At 47.8% G+C, this 18,612-nt stretch overlaps 1 protein-coding gene across 2 annotated transcripts; it reads right to left on the bottom strand.

Moving 5' to 3' along the window:
- Positions 1-1,270: 1,270 nt before the first annotated feature.
- Positions 1,271-18,337, bottom strand: LOC132390019 (NACHT, LRR and PYD domains-containing protein 12-like). Of its 2 annotated transcripts, XM_059962599.1 has the most exons (8): positions 18,170-18,308; positions 17,990-18,055; positions 15,605-15,674; positions 11,994-13,731; positions 2,825-2,911; positions 2,499-2,669; positions 2,176-2,343; positions 1,271-2,014 (listed from the first exon to the last, which is right to left on the bottom strand). In XM_059962599.1, exons 4-8 carry the CDS (start codon positions 13,712-13,714, stop codon positions 1,855-1,857), a joined length of 2,307 nt encoding a protein of 768 aa, XP_059818582.1. In that variant the 5' UTR covers positions 13,715-13,731; positions 15,605-15,674; positions 17,990-18,055; positions 18,170-18,308; the 3' UTR covers positions 1,271-1,854. The 2 variants fall into 2 exon arrangements, with proteins under 2 accessions (XP_059818582.1, XP_059818581.1); XM_059962598.1 differs by lacking the exons at positions 15,605-15,674; positions 17,990-18,055 and having other exon boundaries at positions 18,170-18,337.
- Positions 18,338-18,612: the final 275 nt, after the last annotated feature.

Below are 18,612 nucleotides of genomic sequence, written 5' to 3'. Positions count from 1 at the left end.
CCCGGAGACCATTTCAGTCAACATTTCACTCCATCTCTCGGGACAATTCTAAATCCTTCTGTCGCTCCCTCCCTATTCACCATTTTCAATCAGGAGCCCCTCGCAGGACAAACACTCTCGACCACCCTCCACTCGATTGCGCGGACTGTTTATCACAAATAATAAATATATCCCAAACAACAGAGACCGATCCGACTTCCTCATCTCCGGATCCTGCGCGTCATCGCTCCGAGTGTCGTGGAGAGAGGAGGATACAGACACCAGGAAACGTGTGCGGTAATATTCCCGGTATTGATACAGAGAACCGACACCGTGCGCAGTAAAATTTTCCGTGTGGAGACAGAGATCGGGAACCGTGTCTGGCAAAATTTCCAGTTTGGGATATGGAGACCGGGAACCGTGTTCGTGTGTGCCACCTGGACACCGGGAACCAGGCGTAATGAATGACCCCGTGTTGGGACACTGAAACCATAAATCTCTCTCTCACGCACCCCACCCCATTTGCAGGAAGACCTGCCGAAGGTCCTTCCTTTCGATCGTATCCACCGTCTCCGCCAGAAGTGAGAACCTCTTCAGTTTTACAAAGTCGTCAACATCCTCACGACCCTCGATTTTCCTTGTAATTAATAAACCATCGGCGTTCTCGTCAAATTCCCTAAACGCAGCCCTGAGTTCTGTCAAACACTGAATTCAGGAGTGCCCGGCAATTTCCAGGTTCACAGACCCGTTGGAAATGAACTGGAAGGGGTGCCATTGGGAGTCAGATGGTGACAGTGAATAGGAAGGGGTGGGGCCCAGATGAAATGTTCGGTCGATGGAAACGAATGGGTAGGGGTGCGTCCCGTTCGGAATGCGGATGATTGGAGTGAATGGGAAGGTGAGTGTGCGGAGGGAGATTTACTCTGCGTCTGACCCCGGTTTGTGCGATGGGACGGTGTGGAGGGAGCTTCACCCCGTGTTTAACACCGGTATTTCATCCCCAGTCCCTCTAGTACTACGGAGTTTAGTGTTGTCACGTCTGATATTACAGTCGATTTTAACTGTCGCCCGGGGGGGGGGGGGGGAGGGGGCGAGAGGGTGTTAGTTAGCCAGCAAGGAGCTTTGGTGGAGATGAGATCCTGGGCATCCGACCTCACTCAGCCTGGAGCTGAGACGCTACTGTGTCAGTGTGAGGAGCTCCGACCCACTGTTGCAGTGCACAGGGCGCGGGGGCAGCAGAAACCTCAAATATAACTCAAGTCCGACACCAGGACAGAAAGTTACAGCGGTTTATTGACTTCATCATGAAAAATGTAAATTAAACAATGTGTGAGCTGCTGATGTGCGGGAATAAATAAGCTACTCCCGACTCACTCACAGTCACACACAATTAACTGACCGGCGACAACGAGTGACAGGTTAAGTATTCAGTCCCGTCTTTTAGCGTCACTCTGTATCGGGGTACCGATGATAATAAAATCACAATTTAGGGCCGTATTCGAGATCGCTGCAGATTCAGGGTCACTGCCGAGGGATTTGTCCATTTAACATCATTATATCTGCCAGACTGCGAATTCATCGTTCTCAGCAAAGGGAGTAAAGGGATTCTCTCCCGGGATAATCCCACCCCGGGACACCGGAGTCCCGGATTGAGGCCCGGAATACGGGCTTTTTCTGTCTGTGTAAGTCCCCGGGGTCTCAGGTGGGGGAGTTTCGACCCCGCACATCCGGCGGAATCTGCGCCGCAGAACAGCAGGCGGAAATACGTCAATGCGGGATGGCTTCCGATGACACTGAGCTCTGGACTGGAGTCGGTTCCATTAAAACCGTTGGGAATTACCCCCGGCGCGCGGCCATTACAGGTAAAGGCGGTAGTTAAAGGGGAGGGGGAGTTAAAGGGGAGTGCGGGGAATCAGCCAAAATGTCCCCATCCCGCGGGCGCGGATGTTTACAGTCCACTCTCAGTCCGGGTCTGGGTTCCTGCAAAGATCTCAGTTCCTTCTCGCCAGTCCGACTGAACCGATTCTCCCCCAGCCTGAAACAGATGGAAGAATAAAGATGAAATAAACTGATTACACAACAGAGTCAGTAACAGGGGACAAGGGTTAATATTTCAACACTCACAGACAAATATCACCAGAAAACCCGCGGATCCGCTGATATTTTATCACATTGAACATTAACACAAACACTCACCAGATCCGCTCCAGACTCGGGAGGGTCAGTATGAGGTGGCGGAGAGCGGGGACAGATCGGTCTGTCAGCGAGTTGAATACCAGGTCCAGCTCCATCAGTGATGGGTTTGTTCTGAGAGCGGAGACGAGATCCTCGGCACCAGAATCCGTGAGACCGACACTCCACAGCCTGGAGATGACAGAGTGTGAGGGTGAAGAACATAGAGAGACAGGAGACGGTACAAATCCCCAGTGTTTATCAGTAACACAATTACTGATCACATTAATGTTCAGTGTCAGACACCCAGTGACTGTAAACACAATCTCCCACAGTCTTGTACTTACCGCAGTATCTGTATTTTACACTCCGGGTTCCTCAGAGCCGCAGACACCAGTTTCACTCCTGAATCTCCCAGTTGATTATGACTCAGGTCCAGCTCTGTCAGTGATGGGTTAGTACTGAGAGCGGAAGCGAGATCCTCGGCACCAGAATCTGTGAGACCGACTTCCCACAGCCTGGAGATGAGAGAGAGTGAGGGTGAAGGACACAGAGAGACAGGAGACGGTACAAATCCCCAGTGTTTATCAGTAACACAATTACTGATCACATTAATGTTCAGTGTCAGTCACCCAGTGACTGTAAACACAATCTCCCACAGTCTGGTACTTACCACAGTTTCTGTATTTTACACTGCGGGTTCCTCAGAGACTCAGACACCAGTTTCACTCCTGAATCTTCCAGTTTGTTATAACAGAGTCTAAACACAAAAAAACAAATTGATGAATAAAGTAAATCAAACCGTAGGTTTGCGCGAATTTCTCTCACTCGGATATTTCAGGAAACATTAAACCCTTCAGCAAATCACTGACCGGAGTTCCCCTCAATGTCAATGTCCCTCACTGACCAGCTCCAGGGTATTCGATGAATGTCAGTAATTTAGTCTGTCGATGTGACCCTGTAAACTCCACATATTCTGTCCCATTCCCAATGGAGAGAAAATGCAGAAATGTCAATACAACACAGTGAAATAGACCCACCCGAGCTAAAGGGATGTGGAAGAGAGATCCCACAGCAGGAATGTATGGGGAAGAGAGATCCCACAGGAGGAAGGGGGATGGGGAAGAGAGATCCCACAGGAGGAAGGGGGATGGGGAAGAGAGATCCCACAGGATGAATTGGGATGGGGAACAGAGATCCCACAGGATGTGGGGACATGGAACACAGGACCCAAAGGAGGAAGGGGTTGGGGAGGAGAGATCCCACAGGAAGTAAAGGGGTGGGGAAAACAAATCCCACAGGCGGAAAGAGAATGTGGAAAAGAGATCCGACAGGAAGAGGAGAGGAGGGAACGGAGTTCATACAGGAGGAAAGGAGATGGGGAAGAGAGATCCCAGAAGTGGAAAGTGTATGGGGAAGGGAATCACACAGGATGAAGGGGGATGAGGAAGAGTGATCCACCACCAGTAATTTGATGGGGAGGAGAGAGCTCACAGGAGGAAGGGGGATGGGGAAGAGAGATCCCACAGGAGGAAGGCGGATGGGGAAGAGAGATCCCACAGGATGAAGGGAGATGAGTAATACAGATGCCACAGATAGAGGGGAATGGGAACAGAGGCCCAACAGCAGGAAGGGGAGGGTGAAGAGAGAGCCCACAGGAGGAGGTCGGATGGACTGGCTGTCATAAATCAGGAATGGGGATGTAGAAGGGAGATCCCACAAGAAGTGTGAAAGGCTCAATACCAGGAAGTGGGATGGTGAAGATAGATCCCACAGGAAAAGGGATGGGGAAGAGAGATCCCACAGGTGGAAGGAGCATGAGTAGAGGGATCCCACATGAAGATGAGGGAAGGGGAAAAGAAATCGCACCGATGGATGAGGGATGGGGAGGAGAGATCCCACAGGAGGAAGGAGCGTGGGGAATAAAGATCCGACAGAAGTAGGATGAACGGGGAAAAGAAATCATAGAGAAGGATTAGTGTGCAAACTTAAAGTACAGGGTATTGGGGGAATGGTATTGATTTGGATAGAGAATTGGTTGGCAGACAGGAAGGAAAGAGTGGAATAAACAGGACCTTTTCAGAATGGCAGGCAGTGACTAGTGGGGTACCGCAAGGCTCAGTGTTCGGACCCCAGTTGTTTACAATATATATTAATGATTTAGACGAGGGGATTAAATGCAGCATCTCCAGGTTTGCGGATGACACGAAGCTTGGTTGCGGTGTTAGCTGTGAGGAGGATGCTAAGAGGATGCAGGGTGGCTTGGACAGGTTAGGAGAGCGCGCAAATATATGGCAGATGCAATTTATTGAGTATAAATTTGAGGTTATCCACTTTGGTTGCAAGAACAGGAAAACAGATTATTTTCTGAATGGTGGCTGATTAGGAAAAAAGGAGGTGCAACGAGACCTGGGTGTCATTGTACACCAGTCATTGAAGGTGGGCATGCAGGTACAGCAGGCGATGAAAAAGGCAAATGGTATGTTGGCATTCATAGCAAAAGGATTTGGTTACAGGAGCAGGGAGGTTCTACTGCAGTTGGACAAGGCCTTGGTGAAATGCACCTAGAGTATTGTGAGCAGTTTTGTTCCCCTAATCTGAGGAAAGACATTCTTGCCACAGAGGGAGTAAAAAAAAGTTTCACCAGATTGATTCGCAGGAGGGCAGGGCTTTCATCTGAAGAAGGACTGGATGGACTAGGCTTATACTCGCTGGAATTTAGAAGATTGAGGGGGGATCTTATTGAAACATATAAAATTCTAAAGGGATTGGACAGGATAGATGTAGGAAGATTGTCCAGAACGAGGGGTCACAGTTTAAAGATAAAGGGGAGACCTTTTAGGACCGAGATCAGGAAAAACTTCTTCACACAGAGAGTGGTGAATCTATGGAATTCTCTGCCACAGGAAGCAGTGAGGCCGATTCATTGGCTATATTTAAGAGACAGTTTGTTATGGCCCTTGTTGCTAAAGTGATCAGGGGGTCTGGAGAGAAAGCAGGTACAGGGTTCTGAGTTGGATGATCAGCCATGATCATACTGAATGGAGGTGCAGTCTCGAAGGACCGAATGGCCTACTCCTGCACATATTTGTTATGTTTCTATGTTTCTAAGACGGGAATGGGAACAAAGGCCCAACAGCAGGAAGGAGGATGGTGAAAAGAGAGCCCTCAGGAGGAGGTCGGATGGAAGAACGATCAAAAGCAGGAAGGGGGATGTGGAAGGGAGATCCCACAAGAAGTGGGGTGATGGGAACAGAGGCCCAATAGGAGGAAGGGGGATGTGGAAGGGAGATCCCACAGGAAGTGGGGTGATGGGAGCAGAGGCCCAATAAGAGGAAGGGGGATGGGGAAGGGAGATCCCAGAGGACTAAAGAGGATGGGAAAGAGAGATCCCACAGGAGGAAGGAGCGTGGGGAAGAGAGATCGAACAGGAGGATGGTTGGTGAGTAGGACAGATACCTCAGGAGGCATGAGGAGGGGAAAGTGAGATCCCACATCAAGAGGGGACATGGAACAGAGGTCCCACAGGAGGAAGAGGGACGGGAAGGGAGAGCCCACAGGAGGAAGTCGGATGGACAAGTGATCCCAAAGAAGGAAGGTGGTTGGGGAAGGTATATTCCACTAGAGCAATGGGTATGGGGAAGACAGATCCCAGAGGAGGAAAGTGAATGGGGAAGGGTAATCCCACAGAAGGAAGGGGGATGGGGAAGAGAGATCCCAGAGGAGGAAAGTGAATGGGGAAGGGTAATCCCACAGAAGGAAGGGGGATGGGGAAGAGCGATCCCACAGGAGGAAGGGGTTTGGTGAAGACAGATCCCAGAGGAGGAAGGGGGATGGGGATGAAAGATCGCACAGGAGGATCAGTGCATTTTGAAGAGTGATCAGGCAGGAGGATGGGGGATCTGTTGGGGAAGTGAGACTCCACGGGAAGTTGGGGGATGGGAACAGAGGCCGCATAGCTGGAAGGAGGATGGGGCAGTAATCCCACGGGCGTAAGGTGGTTGGGGAAGAGAGATCCTATAGGAGGAAGGGAAATAGCGAAGACAGATCCGACAGGAGGAAGGTGGATGGGGAAATATCCCGCAGGAGGAAGTGGGATGAGTAAGAGAGATCCCACAGTAGGAGGTCGGATGGACTAGCATCCAAAAACAGGAAGGGGGATGTGGAAGGGAGATTCCACAAGAAGAGTGGGGGATGGAAAAAGACGTTCTACAGGAGGACGGGGGATGAGGAAAAGAGATCCCACAGGAGGAAGGGGATGGCGAAGAGAGATCCCACAGAAGGAAAGTAAATGGGGAACAGGGATTCCACAGGAGGAAGGAGTATGGGGAAGAGAGTGGCAGATGCAACTTATTGTGGGTAAATGTGAGTTTATCCAATTTGGTTGCAAGAACAGAAAAATAGATTATTATCTGAACGGTGGCCGATTAGGAAAAGGGGAAACGCAACGAAATCTGGTTGTTATTGTACACCAGTCATTGAAGTTGGGCATGCAGGTACAGCAGGCGATGTTAAAGGCAAATGGTATGTTGGCATTCATAGCAAAAGGATTTGAGTACAGGAGTAGGGAGGTTCTACTGCCGTTGTACAAGGCCTTGGTGAAACCGCACCTAGCGTATTGTGTGCAGGTTTGTTCCCCTTATCTGAAGAAAGACATTCCTGCCACAGAGGGAGTACAAAAAAGGTTCACCAGATTGATTCCTGTGATGGCAGGACTTTCACATGAAGAAAGACTGCATCGATCAGGCTTATACTGACTGGAATTTAGAAGACTGAGGGGGGATCTTATTGAAACGTATCAAATTCTGAAGGGATTGGACAGGATAGATGCAGGAAGATTGATTCCGATGCTGGGGATGTCCAGAACGAGGGGTCACAGTTTAAAGATAAAGTGGAGGCCTTTTAGGACCGAGATCAGGAAAAACTTCTTCACACAGAGAGTGGTGACTCTGTTGAATTCTTTGCCACAGGAAACAGCTGAGGTCGGTCCATTGGCTATCTTTAAGAGAAAGTTTGTTATGGCCCTTGTTGCTAAAGTGATCAGGGGGTCTGGAGAGAAAGCAGGTACAGGGTTATGAGTTGGATGATCAGCCATGATCATACTGAATGGAGGTGCAGGCTCGAAGGACCGAATGGCCTACTCCTGCACATACTTGTTATGTTTCTATGATTCTAAGACGGGAATGGGAACAAAGGCCCAACAGCAGGAAGGAGGATGGTGAAAAGAGAGCCCTCAGGAGGAGGTCGGATGGAAGAACGATCAAAAGCAGGAAGGGGGATGTGGAAGGGAGATCCCACAAGAAGAGTTGGACATGGGGAAAAGAGATCCCACAGGAAGTGGGGTGATGGGAACAGAGGCCCAATAGAAGGAAGGGGGATGGGGAGGAGAGATACCACAAAAGGAACGGGGATGGGGAAGAGAGATCCCACAGGACTAACGAGGATGTGAAAGAGAGATCCCACTGGAGGAAGGAGCGTGGGGAAGAGAGATCCGTCACGAAGAGGAGGGACGGGGAAGAGAGATCATACAGGAGGATGGTGGGTGAGTAGGAAAGATACCTCAACAGGTATGCGGAGGGGAAAGAGAGATCCCACTGGAGGAAGGAGCGTGGGGAAGAGAGATCCGTCAGGAAGAGGAAGGACGGAGAAGAGAGATCATACAGGAGGTTGTTGGGTGAGTAGGAAAGACACCTCAGGAGGTATGCGGAGGGGAAAGAGAGATCCCACATCAAGAGGGGACATGGAACAGTGGACCCACAGGAGGAAGGGGAATGGGAAGGGGGAGCCCACAAGAGGAAGTCAGTTGGACGAGTGGTCCCAAAGAAGGAAAGTGCATTGGGAGCTATATTCCATTAGATCAAGGCGTATGGGGAGGAGAGATCCCACAGGACGAAGGGAGATGGGGAAGCGAGTTCCGACAGGAGCATGGGGCATGGGGAAGAGAGATCTCACAAGAGGAGGTCGGATGGACTAGCGATCCAAAAACAGGAAGGGGGATGTGGAAGGGAGATTCCACAAGAAGAGTGGGGTATGGTAAAAGACGCCTCACAAGAGGACGGGGTATGGGGAAAAGAGATCCCACAGGAGGAAGGGGATGGCGAAGAGAGATCCCACAGTAGGAAAGTAAATGGGAAACAGGGATTCCACAGGAGGAAGGAGTATGAGGAAGAGAGATCCCACAGCAAGATGGGGGATGGGGAAAAGAAATCCCACCTGAGGAAGGGGTTTGGGATCAGGAGCCCCACATGATGAAATGGGATGGGGAGGAGAGATCCGACAGTAAGAGGAGGGACTGTGAACATAGATCATACAGGAGGATGGGGGATGAGTAGGAGAGATTTCTCAGGAGTTATGGTGATGGGAAAGAGAGATCCGACATCAAGAGAGGACATGGAACAGAGGACCCACAGGAGGAAGGGGGATGGGAAGAGACAGCCTACAGGTGGAAGTCGGATGGACCAGTGATCCCAAAGCAGGAAGGTGGATATGGAAGGTATATTCCATTAGAGTAAGGGGTATGGGGAAGGGAGATCCCATGGGAGCGAAGGTGATGGGGAAGTGAAATCCCACAGGAGGAAGGGAGATGAGGAAGAGGGATCCCACAGGAGGGTGAGGGTTGGGAAATAGAGATCCCACAGGAGGAAGGAGCGTGGGGAACAGAGATCCAAAGGAAGAGGAAGGACGGGGAAGAGTGATCATACAGGCAGATGGGGGGTGAGTAGGAATGATACCTCAGGAAGAATGGAGATTGGAAAAAGAGAGCCGTCAAGAAGAGAGGACATGGAACAGAGGACCCACAGTAGGAAGGGGAATGGGAAGAGACAGCCTACAGGTGGAAGTCGGATGGACGAGATATCCCATAGAAGGAAACTGGATGGGGAATGGATATCCTATTAGAGGGTGCAGTATTAGGAAGTGCGATACCACTGGAGGAAAGGGAATGGGGAAGAGAGATCCACAGAAGGAAAGGGGTTGCGGAAAAGAGATCCCACCTGAATAAGGGGTATGGGGATGAGAAATCCCAGAGGAGGATGTCGGATGGAGAAGACAGATCCCACTGGAGGAAGGTGAAAGAGGAAGGGTAATCCAACAGGAGGAGTGGGGATAGGGAAAATAGTTCCAACAGCAGGAATTCGATGGGGAGGAGAGACTCACAACCGGAAGGGGCTGGGGAAGGGGGATCGCACAGGAGGATCAGAGCATTTTGAAAAGAGATCAGCCAGGAGGATAGGCAATCAGTAGGAGAGATCCCACAGAAGAGGGATGGGGAAGTGGGGGGATGGGGACAGAGGCCGCATAGCTAGAAGGGGGATGGGGCAGAGATTCTACTTGCGTAAGTGTGTTGGGGAAGAGAGATCCCACAGGAGAAAGTGGGATGGGGAATAGGGATCTCATAGGAGGAAGAAGCATGGGGAAGAGAGTTCCGACAGTTGGAAGGGGATGGGAAAGAAGGCTCCCACAGGAGCAAGGTGTATGGGGATGAGGGCTCCCACAGGAAGATGGGGATGGGGGAAGACAGATCCCAGAGGAAGAAGCTGAATGGGGAAAGATCCCACTGTAGGAGAGAGGTTGGGGAAAATAGTTCCAAAGGCAGGAATTTGATGGGGAGGAGAGAGCTCACAGCTGGAAGGGGGAAGGGGAAGGGCAGGACGAGCAGACCCCACAGGAACTGGGGGGTTGGGAACAGAGGCCGCATAGGTGGAAGGGGTATGGAGCGGAGATCCCACGGGCGAAAGAGGGTTGGGGAAGAGAGATCCCATAGGAGGAAGTGGGGTTGGCGAAGAGATCCCACAGGAGGAAGAAGTATGGGGAGGAGAGATCCCACAGGAATATGGGGGATGGGGAAGAGAGATCCGACAGGAGGTAGTGAGATGGGTAAGAGAGATCACACCGGAGGAAGGGGTTTGGGAACAGGAGCCCCACATGACGAAGGGGGATGGGGAGGAGAGAGCCCACAAGAGGAAGCATGTTGACATAGAGAGATCCCACAGGAGCAAAGGGAATGGGAAGAGAGATCCGAAAGTAAGAGGAGGGGCTGGGAAGAGAGATCATACAGGAGGATGGGGGTTGAGTAGGAGAGATTCCTCATGAGTTATGGGGATGGGAAAGAGAGTTCCTACATCAAGAGGGGACATGGAACAGAGGACCCACAAGAGGAAGTCGGATGGACGAGTGTCCCCAAAGCAAGAAGGTGGATGGGTATATTCCATTAGAGTGAGCGTGGGGAACAGAGATCCGAAGGATGAGGAAGGACGGGTTAGAGAGATCATACACGCAGATGGGGAGTGAGTAGGAAAGATACCTCAGGAAGAATAGGGATGGGAACGAGAGGGCCGTCAGGAAGAGGGGACATGGAACAGAGGACCCACAGGAGGAAGGGGAACGAGGAGAGCCCGCAGGTGGAAGTCGGATGGACGAGAGATCCCAAAGGAGGAAGGCGGATGGGGAATAGATATCCCATTAGAGGAAGCAGTATGGGGAAGAGCTATCCTACGGGAGGAAATGGGATGGAGAAAAGAGATCCCACCGGAATTAAAGGGATGGGGATGACAGATCACACGGGAGTAAGGGGTTTGTGAAAGGAGGAAGGTGAATGGGGAAGGGTAATTCCTCCGGAAGAATGGGGATAGGGAAGAGAGTTACAACAGCAGGAGGTTGATGGGGAAGAGAAATCCCATGGAAGGAAGTGGGATGGGGAAGAGAGATACCACAGGAATAAGAGGATGGGGAAGAGAGATCCCACAGGTGAAAGGGAGATGGGGAGAGTGATCCCACCGGACGAAGGGGAATGGGGAAGAGAGATCTCACAGCCGGAAGGGGGATGGGTAAGAGAGAACCCACAGCCGGAAGGGGAAGGGAGATCCTACAGAAGGAAGGAGGATGGGGAGGAGAAATCACACAGGAAGAAGGGTGATGGGGAAGAGTGAGCGCAGATGAAGAAGGGAGATGTGGAAGAGAGATCACACAGGAGGAAGGGTTTATGGAAGAGAGAACCTACAGCAGGAAATTGATGGGGAAGAGAGATCCCTCAGGGGGATGTGGGGTGGAGAAGAGAGTTCTCACAGGACGATGGGGGATGTGTTGAGAGATCCCACAGGAAGAAGGAAGATGGGGATAAGACATCCCACAGGATGAAGGGGGTGGGGTAAAGACATCCCACAGGAGAATTAGGAAAGTGTAACAGCGAACCCTCAGGTGAAATGGCGATGGGGACTTGATCCCAAGGAATGGAAGGGCGATTGGGATGAGAGGTCCCACAGGAGGATTCCAAGAGTAAACGATAATCCTCCAAGACGAGAGGATGCAGAAAATATTTGGGTGTGTGTGTCGGTTCTGAACAGAGGCCCAGAGGAGATGCGCCTTCGCTCTTTGCGTATCTGGAAGTAAGCAAATTTACACACGGGGAAGGGCAGTGGGAGGACAATCTCACGATGGTACCTCTTTCCTTCTCACTGGGACAGTCTGCTGACGGTCTCTTGTCCCTCACCGGGAAGGAGATGTGAATAACCGACCCACCTGCTTCAGTCAGTGTCGGTCTGGGTGTCAGTAACAGTGAGAAGGATCATTGTCAATGGACGTGTCACAGGCAGCGAGGAACACGGCTATTCCTGTGATTTATTATCATTAAACCAATGGTCGTTGTTCACTGATCTGATGAAGTATCCAACATCCCTTCAGAAGGAACCACAGAACCTTCCCTTCTTGTGGAATTACTGACCAATCCCCTGGACATTTGTCACAATTCTTAATCTAATTTACTACAAATTCACCGAAATTCCTTTACATTGAAACAACACAATGAGGCAGTTTCACAGTTCAGAATGAGAGATAAATCAAGTTACCTCAGCTTCCGGCACTTGTGCAGCCCTGGCCCCAGCGGCTGGATTCCTTCACACTGAATGTGGCAGCTGTCCAGGTCGAGTACCTTTATTGTGTCACAGAATCCGATGGCATGAGACAGGACCGCACAGTCAATCGGGTTCAGTGTCATTCCACTGAATGAAAGCGTTTCCACAGATCCCAGTGTGGCCTGAGCCAGTCCACGATTCTGAGACTCAAACAGGTAGTGCAATGTGTTCAGGAGGCTCCTTTTACGAGCTTCAGTCCCAGTGTTTCCAATCCGGCGTTTAACCTCCTCCTTCACCCAGTCAATCACCCGGCAGGTTGTTTGATGAGGAAATGGACCCAGAAACTCCTCCAGGCTTCGAGCTGTCATTGGGTTGGAGAGACCAGCAAGAAAACGGAGAAATACCTCAAATTGCCCATCTGAAATGCTGTAGGCTTCAGTGAGGAATATCAGGATATCCCCGGGATGTGGATTCAGGTATTGGGCGACTGCAGCTACAAACTCTTGGATGGTGAGGTGTGGGAATGTGTACAGCACGCTCCAAGCGGAATCCTCTCTCTCTAAAAGCTCCATCAGGAACCCGGACAGGAACTGGGAAGGCTGCAGATCGTACTTGATCAAATCTCCATCTGTAAACACAATCTTCTTCTCGGACAGTCCACTGAAGGCCATCTGACCAACCCTGTAAAACACATCACGGGGGTTCTCAATCTCACGGCCGTGGTTTTTCAGGATGTTGTAAATATAGTAGGAGTACAGTTGGGTGATGGTCTTGGGAATTCGCTGTGGTTCCCTGAATCTTTGTGTGAAGAAAGGGCCCAGTGCCAGAGCGAGGATCCAGCAGTAGGAGGGGTTGTAGCTCATGGTGTACAGGATCTCGTTCTCCTTCACGTGTTTGAAAACAGCTTCCGCCACCGTCTGATCTTCAAAATGTCTGACGAAATATTCCTTCCGTTCCTCACCAACAAATCCCAGGATTTCAGCCCAGACACTGATCTTCGCCTTTTCCAATAAATCTAACGCCGTGGGACGGGTGGTCACCAGCACTGAACACCCCGGGAGCAGCTTGCCCTGGATTAAACTGTACACAATTTCAGACACCTTGCACTTGTATTCAGGATCTGTGCATGTGAACTGAGGTTCTGTGTCTCCCCGACTGTCAGCAAAATCAATTTTTTCATTGAATTCGTCCAAACCATCGAATATAAACAGCAGTCCCTGTGGATTCTTCCAGACCTCTCTCAGGATATTCCCAAAGTAAGGATATTGATGCAGAATCAGTTCCTTCAGGTTTATTCTGCAGTTAATGGTGTTTAAAACCCGAAATTTGAAACTAAATACAAACTGGAACTGTTGGTATATTTTCCCAGTGGCCCAGTCGTAAACAATCTTTTGTACCATTGTTGTTTTCCCGATACCTGCGACTCCGGTCACTGCTGCCGAACATGCAGGCTTGGTATTACTCCGGGAAAAGCTGCTCTGGAACAACTGATCAATCCGGATTTTTTCCAGCTCTCCGCGGAGATGTTTCTCTCTACACTTCTCGTGGTCTCTGCCTCTTGCCATCAGTTCATGTTCAACCAGTCTCCGATCTCGAACAGTAGAAATGACCGTGAGCTCAGCGTATCGATCAACCAGCTGGAAAACCTTCACCTTCTCCCTCATCAGGATCGTGTTCACTCTCAGAGTTTCAGTTTGTGCCCGCAGAGTCTCCATGTGTTTCTGTTGAACATCTTCCATCGGAACAGAGAACATTGTCAAAATGTTAATTGCCTCAACTGACAAAGAACTTTATAAATGCATTTCAACATTCTGTGTTTGAGATTACATGAATTAATTCAATGCTTCCATGGATATTAGGACAGAAAGTAAAGTTCTGTTCAGAGGCAGTGGAATTGACAGCGATGGATGTCCCAGAAAAAAAGTCAAAACCTCATATTCTGATATTAATTAATCTTCAAGTGACCGTTCCCCTGATATCTTATCGTACTTCTGACTGCACTTCCGTTACAATAACATTTGACTATATTTAAAGCATCTTTAGCAGACGATGAACACAAAGGAACTGCAGAGACTGATACAGCTTGTCACCAGAGGTGTCACAGGAGTTGCCAAACCGCGTTGAATACAACGTAAGACTGCCTTAGGGGCTCCAGCTCCAGATTTTTCCCCACTGGGTTTACTCAAAAGTTTCCCCCATGAGGGGTATAGCGAGAGATTTTCTTCTCCTCCTTCTGGATGAGCGGCCAATCACGGCCGACGAGCCCGAATTATAACCATATAACCATATAACAATCACAGCACGGAAACAGGCCATCTAGGCCCTCCTAGTCCGTGCCGAACTCTTAATCTCACCTAGTCCCACCTACCCGCACTCAGTCCATAACCCTCCACTCCTTTCCTGTCCATATACCTATCCAATTTTACCTTATATAACACAACTGAACTGGTCTCTACTACTTCTACAGGAAGCTCATTCCACACAGCTATCACTCTCTGAGTAAAGAAATACACCCTCGTGTTTCCCTTAAACTTCTGCCCCCTAACTCTCAATTCATGTCCTATCGTTCGAATCTCCCCTACTCTCAATGGAAACAGCCTATTCACGTCAACTATCAAACCCTCTCAAAATTTTAAATACCTCGATCAAATCCCCCTTCAACCTTCTACGCTCCAATGAATAGAGACATAACTTGTTCAACCTTTATCTGTAACTTAAGTGCTGAAATCCAGGTAACATCCTAGTAAATCGTCTCTGCACTCTCTCTAATTTAGTGATATCTTTCCTATAATTCAGTGACCAGAACTGTACACAATATTCCAAATTTGGCCTTACCAGTGTCTTGTACAATTTTAGCATTACATCCCAACTTTTGTACTCAATGCTTTGATTTATAAAGGCCAGCGTTCCAAAAGCCTTCTTCACCACCCTATCTACATGAGACTCCACCTTCAGGGAACTATGCACTGTTATTTCTAGATCTGTTTGTTCCTCTGCATTCCTCAATGCCCTACCATTTACCCTGTATGTTCTATTTGGATTATTCCTGCCAAAATTTAGAACCTCACACTTCTCAGCATTAAACTCCATCTGCCAACGTTCAACCCATTCTTCTAACCGGCATAGATCTCCCTGCAAGCTTTGAAAACCCACCTCATTATCCACAACATCTCCTACCTTAGTATCATCGGCATACTTACTAATCCAATTTACCACCTCATCATCCAGATCATTTATGTATATTACAAACAACATTGGGCCCAAAACAGATCCCTGCGGCACCCCGCTAGTCACCGGCCTCCATCCCGATAAACAATTATCCACCACTACTCTCTGGCATCTCCCATCTATTGCCCGAAGCGACTGGTTGTCAGGTGGCAGTAACCCGCATTTGTCCTTTCTACTATCGGAAGAAATGCCTCTACCAAGCTTAGTTGCTAAGCCACACGTGAAGGCCAGGAGCTGGACCTGATTGTCAGAGGCTGTGAGTCGCACGGCACTGGGAGCATTTAATAGGTATTGGGAGCGTAACATTCTTAACCAACCAATCAGCTCTGTGTTATTGACAACAACTTGGCAATTAGGTCTTTTACAGTCACACGTACCAAGATACAATGAAAAAGTTTATGGATGCGACCCAAATAGATAATATCATCGCGTCGGTGCAATCAGGTCCTACAAGGAAAAACGGAAAAGAATAGTGCAGAAAAACAGTGTTTCAGTTGCCGACAGAATGCAGTGCAGGCAGACAATAAGGTACAAGGCCAAAGGATCGTTGGCAGGTCAGATTTTTTTGTATGTTTTTGAACTATTCTCCTAAACTGTAGAATTCAACACTTAAAACGACAGTACTGCAGAAAATTCTGAGGCAGATATATATAACTAGCGAGACCAAGATTTCTGCAAGTACTGTGTAAGGGATGTAGACTCAATTAGTCACTTTTAAGCACCAGCGTAAAACTTCTTTAAAAATTTGAACCTTGCTTGTAATTGATATTATTTTGTCTTTTATTTTCTAGTTTTCACTTTATCCCATTATAAGGCAATTTGAACGGCATTCCCCCGATGAAAGGTTCTTAATAAATAACTTAGTATTAATTTTCTTTTTTCTTAACTCAGAATGGCAAATCCTGAGCTACAGGCATATCCAAGCACATTCATTTCTCAATTGATAGAAAATTTCAGATTACTCTTGTGGTGTATACTATCATGGCTTTCGTAAGGTTTACATGAACATTGCTGTGTGGAGCTAATTCTTTAATACTATTGTGTAGTGCTGTTTGAATGATGCCAGTTATCGATATTATTATCGGGACAATTTATACTGTGTTCCACAGTCTTTCAATTTCCTTTTTTAATTCAGCATATTTCTAAAGTTTTTCATTAATTGATTTCTGTAAGTTATGTGTGTTTGGAATGGCTATATCTATTTAAAAAGTTGTTTTTGCTGCTTTATCCTGTAGAAGTATAGCCGGACAGTTATTATGAGTTGTCCTATCTGTAATAATGGATCGGTCACGGTGGATTTCTCGGACTCTAACTCTAAAAGTGGAGCAGACTTGTATTTATACTGAGGGATGATGTTTTTCGTCAGTTGTGGTTTAAGCAAGATTTTGGTGAAAGTTGTCTACCAATTGATTGTCAGTGCTCAGACTGAGTAAAACTACTGCAGGATCCTGTAATGTGTTCAATTGTTTCTGGCTTCTCTTGTAATTTTCACCATTTATCATCTTGAACCTGTTGGCCTTTATTTCTTGTTATTGATAACTAGATGTGTTAACCACCTGTTCCTGTATGCTCCCTTCTGTTTCTGGGAAGAGGTCTCCAACTCTGAGCCAAGCGCTCAACGCTTCCTTGTCGACATCTAGTGCGCTCAGACCGTGGGGATGTCTTCCGTGGGGAGTCAGACTCTTCCATTCTTAGAAGGTTAACGTTCTTCTATTATAATTCTTTCTTCATTTTTATGGGTTATGTTTTCATTTCCGTTCAGTGATGTGTACCCCTATCAGAATTGCACATTCTTGTACGGAGTGCTGAACCCTGCTTGCGTTGATGAAAATATATCATTAGAGCAAATTGTAGGTTTCAGAAAGGGTAAGATGAGGAAAGACGACACACCAATCCTCACAGATGGATCTGAAGTGGAGAGTGTGATCAATTTCAAAATCCTGGGTGTCAATATTTCCGAGTATCTGACCTGGACCCAATATATTGATGTAGATACAGAGAAGGCACGACAGTGGCCATATTTCATCAGGAGTTTCCAACTTCATTCGAGTATTTCTACAGGTGTAACTTGCAAAGCATTGTAACATTCGGTGACATGTGCTAAAAGTAGATGTTTGATAAACTTTATTTGTTTACTCTGGTGGTAGAATAGAGATCTGACTGAGGTGTACAAGTTTGAGAGATCAGAGTTTGGGTCAACAGCCTTTATTCTGTTTGTTTATTTTTACATAAGACTAGTGTCTAATACCAGAGGGCCTTTGGTTAAGGTGAGATGGGGTAAATTTACTGCAATTGTGGGTAGTTTCCTGCACAGACTTGTAGGTGCCTGTAATTTACTGTGTGGGTCATGTTGGAGGCAACAATGTTATAGATGCTCCTAGATATACATGAATGTGCAGGAAATGCAAGCAAATGGTCAATAATATAAGAAAAATTACCGAAGTATTTTTTTCTTTCTCAGATTTATAAAGAATAAAAAAAGGATATCGGACCGCTGAAAAATGATGATGTAGATGCAGTAACAGGTGTAAATGAAATGTCAGACAATCTCTGTGGAGGTCAATAGCGAATTGTACATCTCCCTATAGGTGCTGCCTGGCCTGCTGCGTTCCACCAGCATTGTGTGTGTGTTGCTTCAATTTCCAGCATCTGCAGATTTCCTCGTTTCAGCGAATGCTTAATGGCAAATTTTGATTCCCAGATTTTGCGAAGTCGCAGACTAACATTTGAGGCGTGATTTGAACTGTGCATTCATCACTCACCTATCAATTGAGTGGGTAACTCAAATAACCCTTGGGCAATGTTCATGTATTCCTGTGGATCAGGACCTGTTTAAATATATATATATATATAAAAACATCCATGGAAACAGAGCCAAAATAATTAAATAACTAACATTTATTTCAACGTAACTTAGTGTTCAGTGTATGTTTTTAACATACCTCGCTCCTGTATTTGCCTCAGTATTCTGTCCAACTTCGGTAACTCAGTCCTCAAAGTCAGAAAGGATTCCCACATCGCCCTGCGGGCCCGGGAGCCTTTGCCCATCACCAAACTGAGGAGGAGTCTGGAACTCTCTGCCCGGTTTCCCTTCTCTGTCAATTCAGTAACTTTCTACAAAAGGAAAACAATGAACTTATTATGGAGCAGATGGTCAGACATGGAGTATGTTGAGGAAAATATATGTTCATGGCCCCACTAGCTTCAGAACAGATGCAGGCACTGGCCTGCTGTCTCATCCTTACCGTGTTCAGTCATTAATAGAGAAATAGGAACTGAAGGAAATTCTAAATCAATATTGTGTAAGAATAAGGATTCACTGACACCCTGCAGTAGATGCAATGTGATTAATTTACTCGATTTGTCAATGTGCAGCAGTACCTCA

The sequence above is a fragment of the Hypanus sabinus genome, unplaced genomic scaffold, assembly GCF_030144855.1.
Source record: "Hypanus sabinus isolate sHypSab1 unplaced genomic scaffold, sHypSab1.hap1 scaffold_740, whole genome shotgun sequence".
In the NCBI taxonomy this organism is placed as follows: Eukaryota; Metazoa; Chordata; class Chondrichthyes; order Myliobatiformes; family Dasyatidae; genus Hypanus; species Hypanus sabinus.
This window is presented reverse-complemented; position numbering and strand designations above follow the sequence as displayed.

Coding starts and splice junctions, on each gene's coding strand:
- LOC132390019 (XM_059962598.1), bottom strand. CDS start 18,275: ATGGGCAAAGGCTCCCGGGCCCGCAGGGCGATGTGGGAATCCTTTCTG. Junction 13,732..18,169: donor GAGGCAAATACAGGAGCGAG/GTATGTTAAAAA, acceptor TTCCGATGGAAG/ATGTTCAACAGAAACACATG. Junction 2,015..2,175: donor CCGAGTCTGGAGCGGATCTG/GTGAGTGTTTGT, acceptor CATCTGTTTCAG/GCTGGGGGAGAATCGGTTCA.